General features: G+C 40.2%; 1 protein-coding gene across 3 annotated transcripts in view; it reads right to left on the bottom strand.

Annotated features, from left to right (window-relative positions):
* The window catches only part of si:dkey-172j4.3 (diacylglycerol kinase delta), a 106,327-nt gene that overhangs the window by 17,296 nt on the left and 65,399 nt on the right, over window positions 1–23,632 (bottom strand). For 2 of the 3 annotated variants that reach the window (XM_062065917.1, XM_062065918.1), the window contains exons 25-30: window positions 17,231–17,365; window positions 13,285–13,448; window positions 13,103–13,208; window positions 11,070–11,159; window positions 10,873–10,986; window positions 9,106–9,220 (exon numbers count right to left, since the gene is read on the bottom strand). In XM_062065917.1, coding sequence (XP_061921901.1) covers window positions 9,106–9,220; window positions 10,873–10,986; window positions 11,070–11,159; window positions 13,103–13,208; window positions 13,285–13,448; window positions 17,231–17,365 — 724 coding nt within the window. Of the gene's footprint in view, window positions 1–2,872; window positions 2,941–9,105; window positions 9,221–10,872; window positions 10,987–11,069; window positions 11,160–13,102; window positions 13,209–13,284; window positions 13,449–17,230; window positions 17,366–23,632 lie in introns of all 3 variants that reach the window. The other variant, XM_062065919.1, reaches the window with a different exon arrangement.

Raw genomic sequence — 23,632 nt, 5'->3', positions numbered from 1 at the left:
CCTCGTCCACAGCCACGGCCGCTGCCCTTCCGGCCTGTCGGTACCTTGCAACTGCCTCCGGAGTCCCCCGGGATAACATACCCCGGTAGGACTCCTTCTTCAGTCGGACGGCTTCCCTGACCACCACTGTCCACCAGGGTGTTCGAGGGTTACCGCAGATGCAGCTTTAGCAATAGAGGCTTTGAACATTGCCCATTCCTGTTCAATGTCCCCAACCTCCACAGGGATGGCAGAGAAGTCCCCCCGGAGGTGGGAGTTGAAGTCCTTCCGGACAGAGGACTCCTCCAAACGTTCCCAGTTCACCCGCACTACACGCTTGGGTTTGCCAGGTCTGTCCAGAGGTTCCCCCCGCCATCTGACCCAACTCACCACCAGATGGTGATCAGTTGACAGTTCAGCCCCTCTCTTCACCCGAGTGTCCAAAACATACGGCCTCAGATCAGCTGATACGATTACAAAATCGATCATTAATCTTTGGCCTAGGGTGCTCTGGTACCAGGTACACCTATGAGCATCCTTATGCTTGAACATGGTGTTTGTTATCGCAAGTCCGTGACTAGCACAGAAGTCCAATAACAATTCACCACTCAGGTTCAGATCAGGGAGACCGTGCCTCCCAATCACGCCAGTCCAAGTATCACTGTCATTGCCCACGTGCGCGTTGTAGTCCCCCAGCAAGACTATGGAATCCCCTGCCGGCGCCCCATACAGGACCCCATGCAAGGTATCCAAGAAGGCCGAATACTCTGAACTCTTGTTTGGTGCGTTCGCACAAACAACAGTCAGAGTTGTCCCCCCTCCAACCCTAAGGCGAAGGGAGGCGACCCGCTTGTCCACCGGGGTGAACTCCAACGTACAGGCACTCAGCCGGGGACTCGTGAGTATCCCCACACCCGCCTGTGCCCTCACACCCTGAGCAACTCCAGAAGTGAACAAGGTCCATCCCTTGTCCAGGAGTGTGGTTTCAGAGACCTTGCTATGCGTAGAGGTAAGCCCCACCAGATCCAACCGGTAGCGCTCCACCTCTCGCACAAGCTCAGGCTCCTTCCCCACCAGCGTAGAGACGTTCCACGTCCCGAAAGTCAGCCTCTGCTGCTCCGAATTGGTCCGTCTGGAGCCTCCACTTTCACTGCTATCCACTTGGCAGCGCACTCGACCCCACTGATTCCGACCGCGGGTGGTGGGCCCACGTGTTGGAGAAGATGGTGTGTCCACGTAGCTTCTTCGGGCTGTGCCCGGCCGGGCTCCGTGGCTAGCCCGGCCACCAGGCGCTCGCTGGCAAGCCCTGCCTCCGGGCCTAGCTCCAGAGGAGGGCCCCGGGCTTCCTCCGGGCCGGGTAACGCATCTTCTCTTTGTGTTTTTCATGGTGGGGTATCGTAACCCTGATGGGGGGGGGCATTCGGGTGCTACACCTTGCCCAAGGGTGACCCGGAACTATGTAAGGCAGGGGCGTTCAACTCCCTGAAGCTTAATACAAGCCCACATACCATGTAACACATACTGTGTTACATGGCCTTTCCTTTTAACAACACGCAGTAAACGTTTGGGAACTGAGGAGACACATTTTTTAAGCTTCTCAGGTGGAATTCTTTCCAATTCTTGCTTGATGTACAGCTTAAGTTGTTCAACAGTCTGGGGGTCTCCGTTGTGGTATTTTAGGCTTCATAATGCGCCACACATTTTCAATGGGAGACAGGTCTGGACTACAGGCAGGCCAGTCTAGTACCCGCACTCTTTTACTATGAAGCCATGTTGATGTAACACATGGCTTGGCATTGTCTTGCTGAAATAAGCAGGGGCGTCCATGGTAACGTTGCTTGGATGGCAACATATGTTGCTCCAAAACCTGTATGTACCTTTCAGCATTAATGGTGCCTTCACAGATGTGTAAGTTACCCATGTCTTGGGCACTAATACACCCCCATACCATCACAGATGCTGGCTTTTCAACTTTGCGCCTATAACAATCCGGATGGTTCTTTTCCTCTTTGGTCCGGAGGACACGACGTCCACAGTTTCCAAAAACAATTTGAAATGTGGACTCGTCAGACCACAGAACACTTTTCCACTTTGTATCAGTCCATCTTAGATGAGCTCAGGCCCAGCGAAGCCGACGGCGTTTCTGGGTGTTGTTGATAAACGGTTTTGACCTTGCATAGGAGAGTTTTAACTTGCACTTACAGATGTAGCGACCAACTGTAGTTACTGACAGTGGGTTTCTGAAGTGTTCCTGAGCCCATGTGGTGATATTCTTTACACACTGATGTCGCTTGTTGATGCAGTACAGCCTGAGGGATCGAAGGTCACGGGCTTAGCTGCTTACGTGCAGTGTTTTCTCCAGATTCTCTGAACCCTTTGATGATATTACGGACCGTAGATGGTGAAATCCCTAAATTCCTTGCAATAGCTGGTTGAGAAAGGTTTTTCTTAAACTGTTCAACAATTTGCTCACGCATTTGTTGACAAAGTGGTGACCCTCGCCCCATCCTTGTTTGTGAATGACTGAGCATTTCATGGAATCTACTTTTATACACAATCATGGCACCCACCTGTTCCCAATTTGCCTGTTCACCTGTGGGATGTTCCAAGTAAGTGTTTGATGAGCATTCCTCAACTTTATCAGTATTTATTGCCACCTTTCCCAACTTCTTTGTCACGTGTTGCTGGCATCAAATTCTAAAGTTAATGATTATTTGCAAAAAAAAAATGTTTATCAGTTTGAACATCAAATATGTTGTCTTTGTAGCATATTCAACTGAATATGGGTTGAAAACGATTTGCAAATCATTGTATTCCATTTATATTTACATCTAACACAATTTCCCAACTCATATGGAAACGGGGTTTGTAAATATTGTTCACTGTGACTTACTTCTTTTTTGTTTGTGACACAGGAAGGCAGTTACTTTCAAAGAGGCAATGAACCATGACGCCACCTTCCTAAAGGTGGTAAAAAAAGAATCTTGTCATCAATGGATCAGAGCATGAACAGCGATTTGGTTGCAGAGTGAGAGGGGCAGATGGAAGCCAACAGTGCCATTGAGTGGCCAACTGACACAAAGACGCACATCATGGCTTTGGAAGGCCATTGCAGGGCCTGACTTTTTCATTCATGTCATTTCAATAACATTTGATTAAAGTCATTAAGATTACAAATATATTTTGCGTATGTGTCCTGGCCAAGCGGTAGGAGCACAACCACACAAGTAGAACGATAAAAACACACGATTGGGAGAGAGAATATTCCATCTGTGTGCTCGTCAAAATATTTCAGCAATGACATTTATTAATGCCAAAAATGCTGATTAAAATAGATTTAATTGATTCATTAAATGTTTTTTTTTATTAATGATGTGTGTTTTTTTATGTCGGAGATATATTATTATAATTAGGGTTGGGCAACATGGACGAAAAAGTATATATCGATATATTTTTACTTAAACTCGATATTCGATAAATATCTTAATATATATCCCGGTGAAAATATACACATAAAGATATTCATTTTTGAGCAAGATTCACTGAAAATGAAGTGAATGACAACTGTACTGTAAAGTCAGTGGCACTTTTATTAACCCAGTTAGTCAAGATGGGTATTAACAGCACATAAAATAAACTGTTTAAGTAGCACATAATTACATAACATAAATAAAACAGAAAATATAATTTCTACATAAAACAAACAAACATAGCTTTGCAAATAATACAAAATGTATCAAACTCAGATAAAAAATTAAGTTGCAGGCAGGAACTTTTTAATTCCCAGTCGACGATGTAATGGACTGTCACACACGTACGGTTCTGGTCAGCGCCAAGTAAGTGACTTAACTTAGTTGTGCGGCTATGATCTTCCTCACTTCAGCGTACATTTTTGGCAGCATTTCTCGTGCGAAATGTGCAATGTGCTTTGCAACTCCAGAACAGTTTTAATTTTGGTCTTACATGGTAAACAACTCAAATGAATGTTTTATCCAGACGCATACATTTGTTCAAATGTGGCCAAGTAGACACATTGTGGGTTTCCTGGACGTTGTCTACATCGCTAAAAGAAAAATCTAAAGAAGAGAATCCCTCTGCCATATTCCAATAGTTTTTTAAATATATAAATCGCCCGCTTGAATATTCCCTCTTCTCTTCTCCGACTCTCTCGTTGTCATTTGGGATGTCTGTTGTGATTTCCCTTCCTGGTTCCATGACCCCGCCCTATGTTGCCTCTGATGTTCTGCCTTAATCTCAACCAATTGTGACTCATCATAGTAAACAACCAACCAATCATGGATGTTCTTATATGTGCAAGCATGTCTTGGAAGGAGGAAGGGGAGTGTTGAAAGGGAGTGGGAAGCGAGGGAGAAATAAAGAACACAACAAATAAGCGGTGTTTGGTCATTTTAACGTGAAATAAATTATATCGATATTACGATATTTTCTTAATTCATATCTTGTTTAAAAATATATCGATATATCTTACAAACTCGATATATCGCCCAGCCCTAATTATAATATATCTTCTAGACGAAAAAATGTTGTGCAATAGGTATTTTCTTGTGTCTGGAATGATCGAGATGCACCATTAGAGCACCTCAGCGCCTGCCAAAAATAGGTTATGTTTTTCTAGATCGCACTTCAAAATAGCCTAGAAAAGGTGATATGTATGACATTTGTGTAATGCATGTCAACAACACGCCACAGGCCGAACTATATGATGCCGTGGATATGGAGGGAAATGAGTGTGTCCATGGTGACAGCCACTATACACGCAAACACTTCATTTAAATAGCACGGCCTGCCCCACTTTTGCACTTCTTATCAATCGTCGACGCATTCTGAGTAGATCACACGCAACACAGCCACTATTAGTAGACACACACACACACACACACACACACACATACACACACACACACACACACACACACACACACACACACACACACACACACACACAATGTTATAGCTTGCACGTGCTATTTAGAAGTTATTTGTATATTAGTAGAACAGACCCTAAATTAGTTTAATTAATAATAATAATAATAATGGATTAGATTTATATAGCGCTTCTATAGGCTCTCAAATTAAATGAATCCCACTTTATCACAGTTGTTAGAAAAGTGTTGCTTAACTTATCTGTGCTATTTTAGTTGACAACATTGCGGCGGGTCTACTCCGCCAGCGTTGTTTGTCGCCCACTGCTTGTTGTCAAAGTACTAGTAGTGTTCTTGTGTTCTTGTTTTGCTATTAGATGATATTTAAACATGTTTGTTCTTCCATGGCAAGAAAATACAATGCTGCAATTTATCAAAATTGCTTTGGTTTCTACCTAAAGTCCTGCCCGGGTGTATTTTGAATCTAAATTTGTCAGCGTGAACTAACGTATGCGTTGACCTGAGGACCGTATAACAACACGGCCGCCTTTCAGGTTATATAAGGCAGTGATTCTCAAACTGTGGTAGGCACGCAGGCTCCATCTAGTGGTACGCAAAATAATCACTTGGTTTGTGTTTTATTTTACTATATTCAAACAAGCATTACTGCTCAAACAGTGTGTAATGTTACAGTAGCTAAAAATATTAGACATACTTGTTTATATAAAACCTCTGCCTTATTTTTAATAAATGCTTAGGCCTACTACACTACTGTATTCTAATGTTGGTCATGATGGTGGTACTTGGAGAGCCAAGTGTTTTCTGAAGTAGTTCTTTTTGAAAACAGTTTCAGAACCACTGCCATAAGGTAAAAGAGCATGTATTGTCAAAATAAAGTGTGTGATTAATCTGCATCCTACATGATTAATGCAATATTTTTTGTGAATAATCACATGTGTTAACTTTGACAGGAGAAGTTAAAATACATTCACAACTATACGCCAATTTTTCACTAAAATTTGCCTCTAGTTTTTGTATACATTCTTATATTGGATAGCAAAACGTCCACAAGACAAAATTAGTCCAACCGCCCACATATCATGACGCAAACTCAAGTGCCCAGATAAAGAATCCTACGCATTGGTGAATCAGTGTTGGCGTGTTATTAATACACTGTGTGAGTTCAACTCTGTCTTTATTTCAAAACATGCTCGTGTTCCCCACCTGGAAGCCAGCTTCTTCACCCCTCTATGACACCATCACATTTTTTGCCAACTAACAGGTACACCACAAGTCTCCTTATTGAGTACACCTACAAAATAACCCAACGTGGGGCCAAATAAAGTTGCAAGTGCCAGCACTTTGATAAAGAAGGTGAAACACTATTAAATTCAAGAAAGTAATAATTATTGTCGATGAAAAGTGTCTTGTATTAATATGTTTGGGTTTCTGAAACAAATTATTTTCTTGTAGGAAAAACTGCTTCTGTTTTTGGACAGATTGCTTTTTTGTACAGATTGCTAATGAAAAGCATGGTACCCCTATTTATAGAAATATATTAGCATTTCCAGCAGGAATATTCAAGCTAAAAATCTGGAATGGACTAACATTTTGCAGCTGATTTTTAAAAAATAGTAATAACGTTATGCATTTGGTGAGCTTCACATTTTAAGATATGAGAGAACCTTGCATTGACATTTTATTAAAACAACAATAAAAATAGGTCCTTATCTCAATAAAAATGTGGGCCCCCAGGAAAAATGCTGAATAGGCTTGATTTTAGGTTTGGTTACTTTATTTTAAAGTGGAACTCTACTCGTTTCTGTAATTTTGCCTATGATTCACAATCCAACCATTTGAAAATAAATGCCAGCAAGAGTCAGCTAACAACGCAGGTAATTAGATCCTTTGTCCTCCAAAGCCAAAAAAACCCTCCCAAATGTACTATAGATGTAATGTAGTAACGGGCACATTCATAATAACATGATATAATAATGTATTTTGCTCATTTTAAGCATTGCTTGATAATGTATTTTGGGCACATTCATTTAGAGAGCGCATCATAAAGTTCACTATATCCTTCAACAACAACAACAACAACTAATACTACACACGGCAAACTTTATGGGAGACAAAATAACTCCTTTGGGACAAATAATGATCCAGAACCTTATATTTTTTAACCTGAATATAAGGAGGGTGAACTACAAGTTTTACAAACTGAGTGACGAGCAGCTCAAGCTCTAGTGAAACACTAAACCATTGTGTAGCAGTATTGCTAAGTGCTGAACAAGAAATACAAACTTAACATAATAATACTATCACTTACTATACAATGTCAGTTCAAAGTGGGATGCCGACTGATGGGATGTTTATATCTTTCAGCACCAGACTTGTGTTTCGATAATGAATTCAGCGTTATCCTCACTCCAGAGGCAAACAATTTTTTTACCGCTTGTCCCAGGTCTAAATTTAATTTTAAAGTTGCCCAACTTCTCAGCTTATGGACACGACCTTTTGCCATGCAGGTGAGAGGCATGAGTTTTAATCCAGCACAAACTTTTATCAACTCACAGGCAACGCAGCAGCTCAGTACTGTATATCAATAGCTGCAGGCGTAAGATACCTCTGTGATAAAGGCGCCGTGTTACTAAAAGAAGTTCAATGTCCCTTATACTTGGTTAATATGCAGGAGATGGCATGTAAATGGAATATTGCAGACGGTTTTTGGATGTGTTTTACAAAGATTTACAGGCAGAATACATAACCCAAATTAGCTGCATTGTTAGTCTAATACGAGCATTATTTTACAGATTACAATGCACAAAAAAGAGACAGACATGCGCGTTCTGTCTCACATAGGGATTAGGGTTGTACGGTATACCGGTATTAGTATAGTACCGCGATACTAATGAATCATTTTCGGTACTATATCGCCTCTGAAACGTACTGGTCCCGCGATCCACCCGCCCGCGTCGTCATCACGTCATGACATTGCTGGTTTTACGAGTTTACGAGTAGAGGAGCATGCTCGGTAGCACACAATCACGGAGTACTTACAAGCAGACACAGTGTGTAGACAGAAAAGGGAGATTGGACGTATTTTGGCTTAAAAACTAAAGATAAAGGTGAAGTTATAACACAGAAACGCCCTCAGGAAGAGGTGCTTTAAGACATGGCTAGCTAGCTAGCGACTAACGTCCATCCGCCGTCTGCAGTGTTTTAGCTACTTCTAAATCACTAATCCTCGCCTCCATGGTGACAAATTAAAGTACGTTTCTTACAAGTATCATCCCTGCAGTACGAGGAACATGCTTCACTACACACCGTAGCTCACCGGCATCAAAATGTAAACAAACGCCATTGGTGGATCTGTGCAATCTACTAATAAAAGTTTCAATCAAAAACATCCACTGTAATGATACCAAGCACAGGCACGTATCTAGTCGATACTACTATGATTACGTCGACATTTTTTGGCATCACAACATCTTCGTTAGTTTTTTTTAAATGTATATTATGTTTATAAACTCAGGAACAATGTCCCTGGACATGTGAGGACTTTGAATATGACCAATGTATGCTCCTGTAACGACTTGGTATCGGATTGATACCCAAATTTGTGGTATCATCCAAAAATAATGTAAAGTATCAAACAGCAGAAGAATAAGAGATTATTACATTTTCACAGAAGTGTAGACAGAACATGTTAAAAGAGAAAGTAAGCAGATATTAACAGTAAATGAACAAGTAGATTAATAATTCATTTTCTACCACTTGTCCTTAATAATGTTGACAAAATAATAGAATGGAAAATGACACAATATGTTATTGCATATGTCAGCAGACTAATTAGGAGCCTTTGTTTGCTTACTTACTAATAAAATACTAGTACCGGTACCAAAAATATTTGTATCGTTACAACACTAATAGGGATTGTGAATGATCTGCAAAAATCCTAAAAAGTGCAGTTCCCTTTTAAGGCAGATGCCATGTTTCTGCATGTTAAAGTTAAAGTTAAAGTACCAATGATTGTCACACACACACTAGGTGTGGTGAAATTTGTCCTCTGCATTTGACCCATCCCCTTGATCACCGTTATACCTTGTCTTGCCAGTAGAGGGCAGCAGAGTAATACTCAAAGTAGTAAAAACAACCTCTGGTTGTTTTCTTTTTCGCCTACTTACCATACTGTCTTCATAAACCCCTGTTGGTCTTATAGGTCAGTTACATGTGCACGAACCTGAGAGAGAGCTGCTGGACTTCTGCTTGTAGAGCATCTCCTTCTCCTTCTTCCCCCTGGGCAGGATCTTCAGCTTCATGGTGCTCTTACTGCTGCTGCATGGACGGACTGACTCCTGCGCCAGGACGGACAATCACAATTGTACACAATGTAAGTGAAAGGAACGCGTGTGTGTGTGTGTGTGTTATTGTATTTTTACCCTTCTTGAGACATCAACGAGGAAAAAGTACCTTCCATATGAGGACCGGTGAACAAGTTAGGACCAAAATCATGGTCCCAATACGGAAAACATTGCATCTAATAGAGAATGTCTCATTTGCACTCCTGGTGGTGAAATCTATCAACATTAATGTGTCCCAAAATGGAGGGATTTTTCAAATTGACTGTATCCATCCATCCATCCATTTTCTACCGCTTATTCCCTCCGGGGTCGCGGGGGGCGCTGGAGCCTATCTCAGCTACAATCGGGCGGAAGGCGGGGTACACCCTGGACAAGTCGCCATCTCATCGCAGGGCCAACACAGATAGACAGACAACATTGTTGGTTTTAAAAGTGCTCCCCCTCTGGTCATTATATGAAATAACTGTCACGGTCCGGGCGCGCGTCAGTGCCAATTCATCTGCGCGCTGCACCGAGCGCAGATCCGAGAGCGCGCAAATCGCGCCCCAGACCAGCGGCAGCAAACAGCTTCAATCAATCGCCGGCAATTGGCACACCTGGAGCTGATGATCAGACCTGCCTTCAAAAGTCTGCACAACCTGCCATCCCTCGCCGAAACATAACCTTCTGTTGGCGTACAGTAAGCGATCATCGTGCCTTATGCAATCTTGCGCTCTCTCTGTTTTTCTTCCCCCGTCATTTTGATTGTCTCTTGTCCACCTTGTCGATCCTACTGCAGACCTCAGCTCCCATGTTGACGTTGCTGTGTGTCTCGTTATTCCTCGTCGTCGTTCCCCTGCTTCCCGGACTGCCTCTTCGATCTCGACCTCCCACTTGGATACGGACCTCTAGACGCCTCTCTCTCAGCCCCATGGACCTCCCGCTTGTCTCTCAGACCTTCCTTTGTCTTGTCCCCGCTCTCGATTCAACACTACGGTAAAACACTCAAGTAATTCCCACACCTAGTCTACACCACACACTCTTGGATATTAGTTCACACTCCATTTCCTTAGTTTGTATTATTATTGTTTAATTATTATATATATTGCATATATATATATATATATATATATATATATATATATATATATATATATATATATATATATATATATATATAAAATAAAGCATAGAGCTTCACTGCCCCCTTGTGGAACTGTGCTGTCACAACTCCCTTCATCCATAACAACAAAAAGTGTGTGTAAAAATTTGAAGTGCGCTCCTCTGGCCAACATATGTAATAACAAATGTGTGTTAAAATTTGAAGTGCGCCAACCTCTGGCCAACATATGTAATAAGTGTGTGTAAGAAATTGAAATGCGCCCCCTTTGGCCAAAATTAATTAAAAATAATAAATAAATATGTATATAGAGACATACTGTAATAACTTAAAGTAAATAATGAAGATTAAAAACCAAATACAAACAAAATTTTAAAAAATAAATATTTTTTATATTTGCATAGTTGGTATATATTATTAATGTTATAGATACAAATCTTTATATATCTAGAAAGGGTGGTCCTAAAGAGGTAGGCATTTTTCAGAGGTCTCAAGAAGGTAACAAATACAAGAATGTGTGTGTGCGTGCATGTGTGCCAGGCCTCACCTCCTCAGTGCAGTTCATCAGTGGACAGATCCAGTGGATGTCTTCCAGCTTGTGGAGCTCGCCACTCAGGCTGTTCAGGGTCACACGGAGCTCCTCTTCCTCGGGGGACTCGGACTGGGGAAGACGAAGCGGACTGAGTGTCACCGGCAACACAACAGAAAGTTGTCACACGGTGGCAGCAGGCGAAGATAATTTACCAGATGTTTTCCATCCAGAAGCATCGTGGTCTCTGCCTGCAGAACTTTGCTGCTGTTGACGATTTCTACCGCTGTGCTGCGACTCAGACACTGCAAATAGAAACAGCGTATTATATAGTATACAGGTGTGACTCCAAGATGGCTATAGCTGCATTTGAAGTATCACGAGTAGTCAGCATCTCTGCATGCGCTTTAAAATGTTGCTACTCGGTTGTTGGTGTGAAAGTCGTGCACGTTACACTGGTCGTATTGTTTGATGAACTCAGCAGCGCTATAAATGCTGGACAAGAAGTTTGGTCCTTTAGCTCCTTTATTTAACCAGGTAAAATTAAATTAAAATTTCTATTTCGAGAGTGACTTGGGCAGCAACACAAAGTTACAGAAATATGCATTAGAACACAAAAAACAGCAGCAGTCACACACCTCAGTTAAAAAATACATTACTGTCATACTGTATATTAACATAAAAACATGTGATCGGTCAACTCAATGTATAAAATGTTTCAGTAAAAACAAGTACAATGGAAACAGTTTTAAAAATGACCCGAAATTCCCCCAAAAACATCAGTTCAAGTGACCTCAGAACCTTTGTAAATTATTCTATGACCATGGAGCAGCGTATCTGAAAGCTTTTTGTCCAAGGTTTGTGTATGCTTTAGGAACAAACACGCTGAGTACGTCCTTAATCTGTAGCGACTGGAATCTCTACACATAAAAGAACTGCTATCTGTGCGCCGGACCTCTGGCTGGGGGTCGCCGGAAGCCGCCGTACTTATTAGATGGTGGCCAGTGTCTGAATCCATGAGTTTTAGGTGTAACTGTACAAAATGAGCCACAGAGCTAGCCTAAAACAGTAACATGTTTACATAAAAATGTTAACACTTAGCATGTGTGCTAACGATAGCATGATAACAGTCAGCATGTTTTATATACCATACCATTTCATATATGACTTAAAGGTGTATGGCTGCGGAAATAGAAAAAAAAAGTGTAAAATTATATGAAAAAGTTAGCAAGCTTAAGTTAGCTTGCTAGCATGCTATCGTTTGCATGGTAACAGGTAACACATGTCATATACTAAGTTATATGACTCTGGTGTAAACAGTTGAAAAACAAGCTCAAAAGTTTAGCATGTTAGCAAGCTAAGGTTAGCATGCTAACAGTTAGCTTGTGTCACATACCAAGTTATATGACTAAGGTGTACGGCTGGGGAATTAGAGTAAAAAGTGTAAAATTGGCTAAAAAAGTTAGCACTTTAATGTTAACATGCTAACATTAGCACACTAGCAGCTAACAAGTGTCACATACCAAGTTATATGACTGTAGGGTAAACGGTTGCAAAATTAGCGATGGCCAATTTGCCTTTGCATAAAAAGTGCAATGGTGGACAAGGTTGCCACAACCAGTAATAAATGTAAAACAGTGATATCGGAAATTATCGGTATCGGTTTCAACCTCCCGATATTCCCGGGAGACTCCCGAATTTCGAAAATCTCCCGGGGCACGCCCCCAACATTATTGGGGGCGTGCCTTAAAGGCACTGCCTTTAGCGATCTCTACAAACTGTCGTCACGTCCGCTTTTCCTCCATACAAACAGCGTGCCGGCCCAGTCACATGATATATACGACTGTATATATTGGTATCGGTTGATATCGGAATCGGTAATTAAGAGTTGGACAATATCGGAATATCGGATATCGGTAAAAAAGCCATTATCGGACATCTCTAATAAACAGCATGCAGTTTTTCAAAGAGCAAGTCTCCATATGAATCCCTTCCCTTCTGAACATGTATGTGGTGCAATATACTTGTTCATAAAAAGCCATGTGGTCAAAGAGAGCAACATTTTCTTGTTCATTCCTTTATGCATTATTACGTTTTTATGATATATGTCAGATATGTATTGCTCTTCAGACTGTTCACATAGAAAGGATGCATTGGCTTCACATGCACAAACAAGTAATGTGTCGGTCCGTCAGGCCATCTGTCGACTCGTCTGGACTAATTTGCCTACTCTGCCCGGCGTCCCTACCTCAGGACTGGACAGCTTGGCCTCGGTTAGTACCACTGCGCTAGCGTTGACCGGGTGTGCCAACTCCTGCTCCACCACCTTGTGGGTCTTGGCGGCCTCCCTGATCCTGGGGAGGAAGGGATGAATATTGTTCTGACAACTGTGGGTGTTGCCAAAACATTTTTAGAAGAAGCCGCACTGACTTGTTGATGAGCGTGCTGGCCACGATGCCCAACTGTTGCACCTGAGCACACTCCTCCTCCGTCAGGTACTCCATGGACTGCTGGGAGTCAAGGCGGCCCCTGGGGTTGCGGTCAATGTCGGTCTTCATCTTGTCCTCCCAGGACTTGAGTGTGCTCTCGAAGGCCTGCAGACAAGGAGAGCAACTTTAAGCCGACGTAACATAAATAAATGCTGAAAAGAGACGTTAACCTTAATTAACTAAGGACAGGACCAATGTTCCCTCTAATTTTTCATGTGTGTGAGCAAACGCAAAAACTCCCTGAGCATTCAGTGGAGCCCATGTGAGCAACATCAGACGTGCACACTGTGGCTACACCAGCAGCACACCTGTCCCAAACCTGACTAAATAAATCTCCATCCATCCATCCATTTTCTACCGCTTGTCCCTTTCGGGGTCGCAGGGGGTGCTGAAGCCTATCTCAGCTGCATTCAGGCGGAAGGCGGGGTACACCCTGGACAAGTCCCCACCTCATCGCAGGACCAACACAGATAGACAGACAACATTCTCTTATTATTATAATCAAATGACAGCAGTCATTTCCATTTCTAATATAAGTATTTAGGCCCACTTACAATGACAATAACAAAAAATATTGTTTTTCATGAACTGTGTACTTGTATTGTTTGTCTGGGTGGAGGTCCTGCTTTGGAAAGAATTTGTACCCCTTTCAGACATTGCATTTAGTTCCCATTAAAACATTCACATGTTGCACAATGAGATGTAAGCAGGGGATTATGTGTTCATTCCTGCAACTTCCTGTTTGTAAAAAAATATATTTTTATTAGTATTTATTTAATATCCTAACAGCATTTCATGATTAATATTTATAAATTAAGATTCCTAATAAATAACACTAGAATAAGCACACATTTAATTGGTAAATCATAGTGTAACGACCTGGAATGACACTTTATGTGTGGTGTTGGAGTTGTCCGACTTTTTGTGTGGCTGTAAACGCATCACTGGCTAAGTGCCATATGTGCATGTGTTGGCGCAAGTGAGAAAGAGCGAGCGGCTGCTGTTGATATAACAAAGTTGCTTTTTGTCTGGTTTGTACTGCAGAAAATGACCAGTTTTGCTAGATATAATTTTTTTTACTAATGTTTTGGTTTATGTTTATGTGTTTATGGCCGACAATAAAGAGTTTTGCTCAGTAAAGGGATGGATGGAATTCATGTCCTCAAAGCGTCTCGACAGACGTTACAATATTTGAACAATGATGACGAAAACTGTTGTCTCTGTCGTGTCCGTGTGACTAAAATTGTTATGCGCTTATTTTTTTATTTGATTTTGTGCGTGGCATAGATTTGCCGTGCGCAGAGGACGCTTGAGCAGTGCGCAATTGCACAGGCGCGCACTTTAGAGGGAACGTTGGACAGGACACATTTAGGGAGGATTAAACCAGCCAGTGAGTCCACCTCCCACCAGTGTTAATTTTGTTGACGGGTTAAAACAAATGCACGTTGACGAAAACAATGAAAAAATGTATTGACAATTTAGTCGACGAATAAAAATGAGACGAAAATAATTGACAGACGAAATCCAATCATATTTATTTAATCGTTAGGAGGATGGGAAAAGTTAGGAATCTATCAGAACTACAAAAACCAAGCTACAGTGTTTGGATTTTTCACCAGGAAACAAGACTAAATTGTAGGGAAGTACGAATAAACCGTAATCATGGTGACAAATATTACCCTTTCAAATTAAAATGATCTAAAAACCGATAACTGTACTTTTATAAACTCACGGGCCACGGCGGACTTACTGGAGCGACTTATGTGTGAAATTATTAACACATTACCATAAAATATCAAATAATATTATTTAGCTCATTCACGTAAGAGACTAGACATATAAGATTTCATCGGATTTAGCGATTAGGAGTGACAGATTGTTTGGTAAACGTATAGCATGTTCTATATGTTATAGTTATTTGAATGACTCTTACCATAATATGTTACGTTAACATACCAGGCACGTTCTCAATTGGTTATTTATGAGTCATATAACGTACACTTATTCAGCCTGTTGTTCACTATTCTTTATTTATTTTAAATTACCTTTCAAATGTCTATTCTTGGTGTTGGGTTTTATCAAATACATTTCCCCCAAAAATGCGACTTATACTCCAGTGCGACTTATATATGTTTTTTTTTCCTTCTTTATTATGCATTTTCGGCCGGTGCGACTTATACTCCGGAGCGACTTATACCCCGAAAAATACGGTACCCCAATCTAAACTTCTATAAACATATTACTGTCTGAGCAACTAAACCAGGGGTATCAAACGTATGGCCCGGATCAGGCCCGTGAACAGGTTTTATCCGGCCCGCGGGATGAGTTTGCTAAGTATAAAAATGAGCCGAAATTTTTGAATGAAAGAAACGGCTGTTCTAAATGTGTCCACTAGATGTCGCAATAGCAATTCTTTGTATCTTTGTAGATTATGCTACATATGAATTATGCTGCTGAATTTCCCCCAGGGATCAATAAAGTACTTTCTATTCTATTCTATTCTATATGTAAAAAAGATAAACCACATGATGTTAGTGCACCAGTTGAAGAAAATAAGCAAACTATATAAATAACATCCTGCAATTAGATTTTTATATAATTTTTTTATCTTGATAAGATTGAAAATTAACACCAATAAGTTGACTGATGAACATTATCACATAACTTATTCAGAAAGTATAAATAACGACAAATAAAGATAGAATACTATTAACCGCAACAAGTATAAAAAAAAACAACAACAACATTATAATTTGTATATTTTCAGAATTTGCTTGTTCTATTTTTAAACAAAGAAAACAATCTAAAGTTGTCTTTATTTTTAAGTTATCGTGCCGTGATTTTACCAGTCCGGCCCACTTGGGAGTAGATTTTTCTCCATGTGGCCCCGATCTAAAATTAGTTTGACACCCCTGAACTAAACTATTCAGTTGTGCACATTTAACCTACAAAGTGTGCTCTCTTAACACGCAATAATAATGATCAATCTTTCCTCAGAGGAAAAGAGACAAGGTGTTTTTATGTTGCGTTCAAGTACGCACTTCATTTTACTAAATCTTAAAGTGCTACAGTACAAACAAATATTTACAGTACAACAATAAAAGATTAGCTACTAAAATAGATAAAACACTGACTAAAACGATTCAGTGAAACAAACACAAGACATGCAAAATACAGTTTTTTCTAACAGTGTGTCTATTTATTTTAGTTATGTTTAAAAAGTGTTTTGAGTACATTCCACAATATCAATGATAACTTAATTTAATTACGGTACTACGAATTACTGTTACTATTAAAGAGAGCAGAGAAGGCGCAAGACTCTACCACTACTTTGTTGTGTGCATAGGTGAGCTTGCCCGCCAATCTAGAATACAACTAGATTGTTTTTTCATGTGACCATTTTAGTCATGTATTATTCAAAATTTGAAAAAAAATGCTAAATTTCAGCTAAAACGATGACACACAATAAGGTTTTGTGTGAAATGTACTCATTGAAATATTCACAGAGTGCTGGTCTTGTTCTGGTTTAGTTTTTGAGATGTTCTGCAATAATAAATAATAAAAGTGCTTTCAAGACAACTTCAAAGATGCTTTGTCCGCCATACTTTAAAAATTACAGTACATTTTGTCGACTAAAATATAGTGGACTAAAATGTTGAGGAATTTCGTCAACTAAAACCAGACAAAAAATTATTTAGATGACTAAAATATGACTAAAACTAAAACACATTTATGTCAAAAGACGACAACTAAAACTAAATTAAAAGCAGCTGTTAAAATGAACACTGCCCCCCACTCTCAGCGTGGACCTGGAGAGAGAACTCTCACAGGCTGGAGCGGCATGAAGTGATCAAGAAACAACATCATCGCCACGTGTTTGTACACACCCTGTCTCTGGTCAGCATCTGCGCTCGATTCTTATGGAGGATCTTGACGACCCCTGGTGGCTGGATCCAGGCTTCGCCATCCACCTGCACAGGGACGCCTTCCTCCCCCAGGATGGTAATTTTCACTTGGCGGCACTGAGGAGCACACAGCAAATGTCAGAGGGCATTTCCAATCTATCATGAGACACTTCATAGAGTAAAGTCTTGATGCATACAATTATGTTACCTATTATGCAAAAGTGACTTTTGACCTGATTTTACAGAAGTAATATGTATTTCTAGACCCTGTTTAGAACACCAAACATTTTTTATTGAATTTAAAAAAAATCTTTAATCACTTGTTTGCTCCAATTTTCAAGGGAAGAGAAGCTCAAACGCTCACTTTTAAAGTTGCGGCTTTTCATGACGTCTTAAGAGAAGAACCTGCACCTAACCCACCCTAAGCTCAATGAGCCCGTCCTGTATGCATGTTGTAAAAAAGCTGTCTTCGTTAAAGAGGAACTGCATTTTTTATTTTATTTTGCCCATCATTCACAATCCTTACAAGAGACAAGAACACGTTTTGGGTTTTTTTGCATTCTAAATTTGTAATAATTGTCTCGTTTTATACGTGCAGCAATGCAGCTACTGGGAGCAATCCATTCTGCCTCTAAATTACTCTAAAATGCATCCAAAAACTGCAAACAATATTTCATTAAGTTCCGTAACCTATATAATAATCAAGCTGTATTGACATTGTTATTGTACGAACGAACACTGACGTACTGTTTTCTAGCGTATTAACACATCGCCTTGCAATGGCATTCTACAGCATTAGCCGCAAGCTAGCTTCTGCGTCAGCAGCTGAATGGCTTTTAAGTTTGTAATGCACAACACAATGCAATAGCACACCAATCTGTACTGACTGAAAAACATGAACAATCATAGTACAGTATCTGTAAAGTATTAGCCCACATTTCTGTTTTGTTTGTACACCGCTAGTTCGACAGTGTACGTAGTTGTAATAAGAAAGCATGACGTGCTGCATGTATCATGATCAATATTATAGTGACTTACTAGATGGACATTTGTCTGGACATTTTTTTCCAGTAGATTTTGGGTAAGGACGCCATTTCTGTCGGCATAGCGTGGCTCCAAGTGCCACATTTACAGTATAAAGCCACGCTTGTCCTAACTCTCTCTGCTTCCGTCTGCTCCAATGTTTCACCCTCTCTTTGTTCTCGCTTCTATAACCAGCAGTTCATCCTCCGTATATTCAGGTTCAAAAAGATACGGTTGTGAATCATCATTTGTCCAAAAATAGCCATATTTGTCCTCTTCTACCAAGTCTGCCATGATTAGAACACACTTTGTTGCCGGAAGTCGGAAGTGCACTGCTATGGGCACTGAAATAAATGTGCCAAGAAAACAAGTTCGGGTAATGCTAAAAATGACCGAAATATGGTACATTTTTAACTTTTTCCACATTATGAACGTGTATGTTACTACAATATACTGTATATATACTTGCAGCGCGTATATAAAAAGGTTGAAGGAGGGTTTTGAAGATGTTTTAGAGGGCTTTGAAGGCTACATTGGCTATTCCAGTGGGCTGCATCTTGCAAGCGTTTTTTAAATTTTTTATCTTTAGAATCCTAAAAAAAAAAGACTTGTATTCTTCTCTCTCATAATTATTGTGAATGATATAGGCAAAATTCCAAAAAAGTGCAGTTTCCCTTTAAACATCTTAAACTATCCGTCAGTCTGATTGATTGAAACTTTTATTAGTAGATTGCAAAGGAAGATAATACATTATATGAAACAGTACAGTTTACACAGTACAGTACATATTCCGTACAATTGACCACTAAATGGTAACACCCGAATACGTTTTTCAACTTGTTCAAGTCGGGGTCTACGTTAATCAACTCATGGTAGTCAGCTACAGGCATGAGAGCTGTAAGTTTGGTCATTTTGCTTTTCTTCAGCAAAGTATTCACTTCATAATCAGCTTTAGCCACGTGACTAAATTTGTTAAAATATAGCAGCAGAGGTAGACCTTAAGTTATAGTAGACCTTAAGGTATTACAAAGGTAAGATTGAATGTAAAACCTTTCTATTTTACACTGCTTAGTTCCCCAGGAGATGGTCAGAGACATGTCAGTTTGCTTAAAGGAAGTTACTCTTTGTGTTGCCCAATGTGTGATCATGTGTCATTTTTGTGTTTGCACTGGTATTGTAGTTAGTGTTTAGTGGGATTTAAGACAGCTTAACTAATAGCTGCCAGTGTGCACAGGCCACAGTTACACTAACGTATGAAGTTAAGTCTGAGGGCTACAAATGACCCATGCTCTACAACTAAAGCCGAAGATACACAAAACTGTGTGTTCCCAGTGAGGCTTACTAAAAGCACTTTTAAACACTCTATGTAAAAACTAAGGCGGAGCATCCTTTATCGCCACTTAATTACATTGTTTCAAGCTAAAAATTATGACAAAGTGTTTTGGATTAAACTACTACATGAGAAACGTTTTTTGTGTCACCGTCTGCACGACAACTTTTGTGTTGCGTATTATTTTCTGTGCAATTATTTTGGTTCTACTTCCTGTTGGACTCCATTTTTTTGCTGCACCTTCACTTTCTGTTTAGTTGCCTGCCAGCGCACCTGTTTTCTATTTTTAATCAAGTCTATTTATGTTCACCTTTTGCTCTTCGTCAGCGCTGCATGATTGCTTTTTTTGACCGTGCATGAGTTACTCTTCTGTCGCTAAGTGCCTTGTTTTTGTTTTTTGCTTTCACATAAAGAAATTCTTTGACTCGCCTTCTGTCTCTGCATCCTGGGTTACACCATCAGCCGCATGCGTCATCGTGAAAATACTAACATAATAATGATGGTAGTTACATTAACTAAAATGATGTACATATACACAGTATACACCTGACATGTATACTGTGTATATGTACATCATTTATCCATTTGTTTAACGTAATGTTGTATATACATGTTACAGGCTTTATATATTTTTTATTATTGAATGTATCAAATGTGATGAATATTTAATGGACCACAATGGAAACAAGCCATTTGCCTTTTTAAAGCATTACATGGATTCAATTATTTAAGATGTCAATAAACTTCTCAATCAATCAATCAAACTTGTTATGTGCAGTTTTAAATAAATTTTCTGGTTCTATTAGTCAAAAAAATAAATTTAAAAAGTCGCTCAAGTAACCAAATTGAATGCCAAATTGATATTATTGTGTGTTAGGGAAGTATGCGCTTCCCAGTGTAAAAGAGGCCAGCCAGGGTGGCTGGGCCAGGTGTACATTGGTAAACAACTTCACAGAGTGTGCTAGCCATTGGGTTTGTGTCCCGCTCAAAGCGGTGGCAGTAAAGTAAGATCAATACACATCGCTGAGCTGCTACACAAGCATTTTGTTGTTTTTGTCAAATTATAACTTTGCTTTATTTGATGTTGTCTTGGAACCCCCTTAGTAAACAAGACATGTGGTAAGTTTCATTCTAAGGGGTTCTACTTTCACAATTTTGTAAATAATATATACTGAAAACACCTTCTTTGATGTCCATACATCTACAAATATCCAAGGTCTGGACAAAGGCATCTATTACATCATGGTCAGCCAGAAAGCAAGAAGGACGGCTGCCACATAAGAGTTATGAGAGCAGCAGACCATCTTCACAGCCAGATACCACATAAAGGTCACAATTTACAAACCCAAGAAAAAAAAGGAAATAAGACACCAAAAAGCTGACCATCGAATTCTCCAACTTATGCTCAAACGTCCTGTCCTCTTTCCAACGCCGTTTACATCCTTGCACCAGTGCAGAGAACAAAATGTGCAACTTTGTGACTTGGGTATTGCCTACTGTATATAATTAAGCAAATAACGTTTTTGCTCATCCCAAGCACAAAAATGGAGACTGGTTAAATGATTGCATCACCCAGTCATTCCAACTCAGAAGAGCTGCACTAAAATGCATGTCTAAACCCGACAGCTCTGAGTCCAAAGCTAAATTCTGCAGAACTGGTTCAACAACTATAGTCCTCCTTGCTTGCAATAGAGGCATTAGGTCTTTGGCAAAATAATTTTTGAAAGACTGATATACATCACTGACAACATCCTACCAGAATTTCAGCACGGCTTCCGCAGGGCAAGCTCTACAGTCAACATGTTATTTACACTACGAAGAAAGAACTACTCTATGCAGATTACGTGGCACTTGTAGCTTATTCAGAGGCACAACTGCAGTCTGCAATGACTGTTTTCAATTTAGCAGCTAGCAGTGTTGATCTCACCATCAGGATATTGAAAAGGGTACAGTATTTTCCGCACTATAAGCCGCACCCACTACATTTTAAAAGAAAAAAAGTTGTTTTTATATAATAGCTGCACCAGACTATAAACCCCAGATATATGTGAAATGAGATATTTACACAAAAAGATTTGTAAATGTTTATGTACATACTTTGATTGTTTCCAAACTGTGCCTGTAACACAGCAGGAAAACAGCTGATCAAACAAAACAGAATTGTCATTGATGTCTGTATTCATCCTTTATGAGATGAATAAGATTTTCTCTTTTTAAATTAGGTTCTTTTTCCATTTTCACACATCTCTGAAAGAGGTCGAGGGAGCCACTAGGGCGGCGCTAAAGAGCCGCATGCGGCTCTAGAGCCACGGGTTGCTGACCCCCGGGTTAGTTTGAGATACGAGTGTTTTGGGTTACAAGCTCGGTCCTAGAACTAATTGAGCTCGTTAGTTGAGGTATAGCTGTATCTTGGAAGCTCCATCTGCGACAAGATAAGTCTTTACAAAACAATTGAGAGAAGGATAAGTGCTGCTTCTACTGCTTTTGGCAAACTATAAACCACCGTGCAGAAAGGCCCAGGCATCCGTTTTCAAACAAAACGCAAAGTCACCCGTACTGTAGTATTCCGCAGAAACCTACACACTCAACAAGTGGCAAATGTCAAGATGTCCCATTTTTGGCGATTGCTAAACATCAAGACAATACCCAAAGTGAAAGTCAGAAAAAGTGCCAACATTCCAAGTTTTGCAGCCCTGCTGACCAAATGCCATTTGGAGATTGGTTTTACATTATTCATAGGGGCAATTCCAGATTTGAGTTAAAGCAAAAGAAAAGGAAGATAGGACAACCTAAACTGCGCTATAAAGATTGTGTTTAATGCCACCTGTCAGCCGGCAACAAAAATAATCCGCAGAAAACGGAGCCAAAAACCGTTCCATGTGGAGGAGCCGCACCGCTAGGGCTGCCAGTGCTGTTGAACATTTGGAGAAAAAAAGTATTGAACGCAGCAAACGTCGAGCACATGGCGGCCAAATTATTTAACATTCACTCCAATGCCAGCATTGTGGAAGCTCCTACGCTGCCCGCATTGGAATCACTTCCCTCAAGAAAAATTGCTTACTCTTCATACATGACTACAGATGAGTTGTGCTAAATGTCCTCATAGGGCAATAGTCCCATAGTTCAAGTTTTTGTCGAAAAAGTAAAATTTCAACTGCAAACAAATTTAAATTGCCTCTGACTGAAGAAACAAAAAGATAAATCTTCCAATTTGGTTGACTTGTTGGCTAATGGTATTACATGTTGGCATTACTTAAATATATTGAATGCAAAATGTGTCAATGATTTTCATTAATTCACATACATTGTGGAAACTCCAACTTATTCTAAATACAGTAGGAGAAAAATAACATGCAGTGGAACCTCAATTTACGAACTGGAGAACGAATAAAAATATACTTTGGTGTACGAACCTTGTCTCCGTGTCCGAATGTTTCATCCACCGAGGGCAGCTGAGCCATTTTGTGCTTGGAAGCGCAGTGATCATGGTCGGACTGATCGATCTCCAGTGTTCATTGCTTATTCAGTCAGCACACTGCTGTTGTTAGTGTGCTACTCTGTGTACTTTTTAAGTGTTTTGTACTTTTTAAGTGTTTTTTATAGCCTTTTTGCACTCCCCCCCTCTCCCACTGTGGACAAAGAGGATTAAACGACAAGGTAACATGGATTTTATTTTTCATTGCTAATCATTGTAGTGACCTGGCTGGTTACAGTGTAGGGGTTTTGTGATTTTGAACTGTGAGTGCACCACAAGGCTAGTGACAATGTGTGTGTGTGTGTGTGTGTGTGTGTGTGTGTGTGTGTGTGTGTGTGTGTGTGTGTGTGTGTGTGTGTGTGTGTGTGTGTGTGTGTGTGTGTGTGTGTGTGTGTGTGTGTGTGTGTGTGTGTGTGTGTGTGTGTAAACAGTGTGGCTGCATAAGGAAAACAGTTCAGCCTGTTGTTGTTTTTGGCTTTGTTAAGAAAGGAATAGCTGATCCATAACCTTTGTATGGTATACAGAACTGCATAGAACTTTATATTGTGTTCAAAGT

Source organism: Entelurus aequoreus, linkage group LG12, assembly GCF_033978785.1.
Source record: "Entelurus aequoreus isolate RoL-2023_Sb linkage group LG12, RoL_Eaeq_v1.1, whole genome shotgun sequence".
NCBI classification, from domain to species: Eukaryota; Metazoa; Chordata; class Actinopteri; order Syngnathiformes; family Syngnathidae; genus Entelurus; species Entelurus aequoreus.
Note: the sequence above shows the minus strand (reverse complement) of the source record. Positions and strands in the feature narration are given on the sequence as shown.